The following is a 5,373-nucleotide window of genomic DNA, read 5'->3' on the forward strand; positions in this document are numbered from 1 at the left end:
ATGAGATGTGTTCACTACTCCATGAGATGTGTTCACTACTCCATGAGATGTGTTCACTACTCCATGAGATGTGTTCACTACTCCATGAGATGTGTGTGTTCTTCCCTGTTCACGTTTCCTGTAGACCTATCGGAGGCAATCATGCTTTGTCAGATGCATAGTTGGAATCGCTTATTGGAGTTAGGGTGCAGCGAGTTCCAGCAGTGGAATCGGCAGGAAAGGGCGTTGTTTAGCGACGCGGTAAGAAACGTGTTGGGTAGGCTGCGCACGGCGTACCGTTTGCAGCGTAAGGTGAAGGTGAATAAGCAGAAGTCTAGACACGAGCACAAGGACATCGCGGTCGAGGTGGTGGAAGAGTTCATGGAGAAAACTCGCGAGGACTTTTTGATCGCCGCCGAACGTGTATTGCGCTGCGTTGACCGCGCCGACGGAACCGGCTCTGACCGGAACGAAGTCGCCTGTTGGGTCGACAAGATTCGCGGTGACGTTTACCGTTACTGGGCCGAGCTCGATCGGAGCAAGGCAAGCGATTGCGTTGAGGCCTACGAGGCGGCCTTGGACAAATCCAACGAAGCGCCCCTCGGACTCCGCTCCAGCATCTACTGTAACCTCGGCTGCTTCTACGCAGAGGTAGAAAAAGACAAAGCCAAAGCTCAGCAACTTGCTCATCAAGCCCTCAACAACTACCCGCAAATCCCACGCGAATATGACGAACCAATCGCCATGGCCGCCCTCAACCACAACCGAACCGTCTGGGCATAATCTGGGAGTCTAATGTCGGTGGTCTAATGTGGGTGTAGTGCTAGTGGTTTAATGTCGTTTTTCTATTTGGGACATCCTTGCTCAACACATGACCAAGAGCGGAGGGACCAGCTATCGTGACTCACCAGAGGTATAAGAGTGTTCTCGTTGTTCCAGCTTTCGTCTGTTTCAGTCCTCTTGTTGTCGGGGCTCCTCGACGTGTGTGCCCGTGACGGTTCCGGACCCAGAACCGCCGATGGTGCTGAACAGCGTGCTCAAGCAAACCACACTGGGCTGGAATCACCCGTTGATGCTCTCCACGGCCTGTACGCTGGCGCTGGGTGCTCTGCTGCCGCTGTGCTATGGGGCCTTGTCTGTCGAGAGCGCGGTCAAGTGGATGGTCTTGCTCACGCGACTGGGCTCCTCTGACGGGCCTTTCTCGACCGAAAATAGGGACAACCAAAGTCCGGAAGTTGGCGACCAAAGTCCGGAAGTTGGCGACCAGGTGTTGCTGTCTTCGGTTCGGTTCTTCCTCATTCTGGCCCCTTTGGTCACGAGCGGGATACGCGTTATCGGGTCGCTGGTCTTGAGTCCGATCCTCGACCTCCGGGGCCGCCGGCCAATGGTGTACTCAGCCTTGTTCATCGCAGCACTGTCTTTTCTCGTACTCACCCTCGTACCGGACAGCCTGGCGTGCTTCGTGGCCCTCATGGTCTTCGAGTACACGCGCTGTCTCTGGGAGATCGGGTCGCTGTTGCATCTAGTTGAATGTGTCAGCTTCCTCAACTACATCCGCGTCCTCACTCTGGCTCGTGTCCTTGGCACTTTGATCGCCATCACTGCACTCATTCCGGAGGCCATTGGCTATTGGTACCTCACTCCTCCCGATCTCGCTTCCGATCTCACTCCCGATCTCATTCACGACCCATTGGCGACCGGTACCTCGAGCGACCCGCTGGTGCTAGGTGGGTTCCCATTCATGTGGTGTCACTGTTGCGTGTCGTTGGTACTGTTGTTATTCGCGTTAGCCCAGTATCGGTTTCGGGTCTTGTGGGACTCGCCGGCGTTTTTGGTGTTCCAAGATCGGCACTTTTTGGCATGGGAGAGTGCGAAGAGTTTAATGCCACGAACGCAGCTGGTAGCCGTCACAGACGCATACCGGCGGGTGTACTGCCGATTGACACTGCCTTCGAACCAGCCGACGCTGCGACGCGGATTGGTCGCGACCCCCGCACGTGCGTTACAAGTCCTCTGGGTCGTCGCAGCCAACATCGCCACACGAGCGGCCGCACGCAGTCTCGTTACCGCTCTGGTCGCCGTCTTCGTGGCCACCTACGTCCTCGAAGCACTCGTCAAAGGCTGGGTACGGAACGCGCTACTTTTCCGTCACGGGGAACCCTCTCGGGTACTCGCACTCCTGGTCCTTGAAATGCTCACACTCCCCGCACTCCTTCTCGCATACCGCGTCCGCACACGCCGCAGAGACTTCGTTGCACTCGCTGGACTCTCCTGTCTTGCCGTCCTCTTCTGTCTAACCGCACACGTCACCACTCTCGACACACACGGTTTCTCGCATTACCAACCCGCCTTCACTCTCGCTACCCACCACGCCCTAGACCTCGAGTGGACCTCGAATGGACCCACCGTTACCGGTCCCACTGGGACGACTCACGGCGGGACCAGTGCCCGGTTGGGTGCCGACTTCGGGTCCGACGGAGAGGCAGTGCCAGCGAACATGTTTTGGGTCTTCATCACGTCGGTCGTGACGCTGCGAGTCTTAACTGCGGCGTTGCAGCACATCGCGCTCTGTACGATCCTCGAACGCGCAACCGTCGGGTTCCGAGGCACGTTGTTGGGCTTCGTGCTGGCCGTAAGTCGCGCGATCGAACTAACGGCCAGCGCCAGTCCGACCGTGCTACAGGGTTTCCTCGCGCTCGCCATCGGCTTTGTCGCTCTGGCGCTCGTCAGCTTTAAACTCGAAAGCTCCATCGTCATGCTCGGGGAAGACAAACCCTCTCTCACACGGTCAGCCAGCCGCCATCGCGCCGACTGCGTCATCAAGTGCGCTGCCGGCTGGAGTTCCCGCAGCGCCTCGTCCGACTCCGACATGGCCCCCATCTCGAAGGCCAGGAAAAAACGTGCCAGGCAAGCCAGACGTGACGATGGCCCCTACTTCTGGTCCTAACCTCCACTTCCTGCCATCACCACACCCCACTCTCCTCTCTCCAAGGAGGGAAGGTTGATCCTAGTCTCTGAAGGTTGGGGTTTATTTTTAGTATGCGGCGCGCAGAGTGGATCAGGAATGAATATACCGTGTGCAAACGATTGTGTTTTCTCTTGCGCCATGCGCCGAGTAGTCGGGACTTGCCAATTCGGCGGGATGGCTATGTCTGTGCTCTCCACTTGTTGGCGCAGCCGGAGCTGAAGGGCATAAAGTGGTCGCAATTGCTATTCATTATCCGAACAAATTATAAACAGCGCTTTGGTACTGCCATTCAGTTGCAGCACTTGCGCACTCGCACGTACCGAAAACAAGCCGCTGAACTGAGTGTCGTGAGCAACGCCTCCGACGTAGATGAACTGACTGAGTCTGAGGCTGGCGATCCCCCACCCGCCTGTCAGGACAAATGTGTCCTTGATACGTGTGTGCTAGACATGCCTATCCAGGAGGCGTCGAACACGCCTGTTCTGGACACCGTGGAGGGGTCTACGCCGCTGCGCACACTCTACACCCCCGCCGCCGTCGCCGACCCATCACAAATAGCTGACGAGTTAGCGGCTGACGAGTTAGCGGCTGACGAGCCAGCGGCTGACGAGCCAGCGGCTGACGAGCCAGCGGCTGACGAGCCAGCGGCTGACGAGCTAACGGCTGACGTTCCGGAAGCGGGAATTCCGGTCAGCCCTGTGTGTTCGCCGCAACCATTTCCAGCAGGGCTCCGCAGGCACACTCCCGGGGACTGCGCAGACCACAGCGCGGCTGGTCTTCGAAGACCCGCCACCTGCTGGAAAGGTGCTCTTTCCAGAGGCGCTCTCTATAGACGCGCCCTCACAACCACTCAGAGTGGTGACGAATGCCTCCTCCTTCCAGACCGAATGTTGGAGCTAGTGCAAGACGGGAAAGTCCAAGACGGGAAAGTCCAAGACGGGAAAGTCCAAGACCGGAAAGTCCAAGACGGGAAAGTCCAAGACCGGAAAGTCCAAGACGGGAAGGTCGCAATGGCAGCTGTCTACGGCGCCGGGAACAGCCCTCGTGGACTGGAGCGCGACGGCCTGCAACAGTCCGGCGGCCAAGAGTTGGGGGGAAATCACTTCAGCGCAGACGAAAATAACCGCCATCAAAGACCGTTTCAAAGCAAACGGAGAGGGTCCGCGTCTGGAGTGATATCCTCTTTGCCTCCGGTCGTGACTCAGAACGGCGGAGATGACGACGCCGAAGAGGAGACCGTGCTATATCAAGAAGTCGACAATGGCAATGCTGAGTTCAACCGTGTCATCGTACCCGATCGCCCTCATGATCGCTCTCATGATCGCTCTCATGATCACTCTCTTGATCGCTCTTACGTTCGGCCCGATCATATTTGCTCTCGACTGGTCACCCCAGAGTGGTGTGCTGAGCCGGACTATAAGAGATGTTTTGAGTTCATCCGTCGTCTAAAGCGTTGTAATGGAGAAGCGGAGGACAAGTCTCGTAGTCCGGCCTACCGACGAATAAACTCTATCAAGCATTTGGAGGGCCGGTTTGATTGCGATGACGGAAACGATTCTTCGTCTGCGGATGAGTCTAACGAAGGTGCGAAGGCCTCGCAGTTGTCAGTCGGAGATTTTACATTGAGAGAGGTGTCTGTCTGGGACTCCCGTTTGGACTACGCCAAGGACTTGTCAAGCATTTGGGTTCGAGCTTTCCAAGGTCACAGTGTGAAAGAGGTGGATGTAGAGCTGCTGTGCGAAAAGATTACCCGAGCCAATATAGACCGACTTATTCCTCTCTGCACTCAATGCAATGGTTGCCCCGAGTGCTCACCCGCCCCCCATCACCAACCCGACGACAACTTGCTACAAGACAGTCTGTTAGGGGACAGGCGTCATCTGGTACCAACTTGTGTCCACGGTACAACGTATTCTAATTGGAAGCTCATCAGGCAATATGGACTTAGTCGAATGCGAAGATCCCACATTCATTTTGCTAAGGGATTGCCTGATGAATTGATGCAACAACGGCTACTAAACACCACTAACGACTTTACCGAGTCTGTTCATATTAGACAAAATAGTGAGGTCGGTATCTACATCAACCTCTTAAAATGTATTGATAGTAACATCCCGTTCTATCTCACTAAAAACCATATCCTGATTTCACCAGGTAACTCTCAAGGCATCATCCCTCCTCACCACATACTGAGAGTCATAGACATCAAATCCAAGAAGCCTGTCGTAGATAGTAAACAGTAATTTTTATAATTATCAAAATGCCAACTAGACTATACACAATGCGACTGGCTAAATGTGCAGAACCCTAGACAGGTGTGACCTACCAGTAGATCTATCGCCCGGTACCTACCACTATCTGGCAGATTCTTATCTGGCAGGCAGATTCATATCTGGCTGGCAGATTCTTATCTGGCTGGCAGATTC

The 5,373-nt window shown here is 55.5% G+C and overlaps 3 protein-coding genes across 3 annotated transcripts; all 3 read left to right on the top strand.

The window, feature by feature from the left end:
* Positions 1-141: 141 nt before the first annotated feature.
* GNI_074080 (putative tyrosine 3-monooxygenase) lies at positions 142-762 on the top strand (the record flags this gene model as incomplete). Its single annotated transcript, XM_011132122.1, has 1 exon — positions 142-762. The coding sequence occupies one exon, from the start codon at positions 142-144 to the stop codon at positions 760-762; it is 621 nt and encodes a 206-aa protein (XP_011130424.1).
* A 601-nt stretch (positions 763-1,363) lies between these two features.
* Positions 1,364-2,926, top strand: GNI_074090 (putative transmembrane protein; the record flags this gene model as incomplete). The annotated part of the gene is made up of 1 exon (XM_011132123.1): positions 1,364-2,926. The coding sequence occupies one exon, from the start codon at positions 1,364-1,366 to the stop codon at positions 2,924-2,926; it is 1,563 nt and encodes a 520-aa protein (XP_011130425.1).
* A 92-nt stretch (positions 2,927-3,018) lies between these two features.
* Positions 3,019-5,190, top strand: GNI_074100 (2'-phosphotransferase; the record flags this gene model as incomplete). The annotated part of the gene is made up of 1 exon (XM_011132124.1): positions 3,019-5,190. The coding sequence occupies one exon, from the start codon at positions 3,019-3,021 to the stop codon at positions 5,188-5,190; it is 2,172 nt and encodes a 723-aa protein (XP_011130426.1).
* Positions 5,191-5,373: the final 183 nt, after the last annotated feature.

This window comes from Gregarina niphandrodes (genome assembly GCF_000223845.1).
Source record: "Gregarina niphandrodes unplaced genomic scaffold scaffold00013, whole genome shotgun sequence".
NCBI classification, from domain to species: domain Eukaryota; phylum Apicomplexa; class Conoidasida; order Eugregarinorida; family Gregarinidae; genus Gregarina; species Gregarina niphandrodes.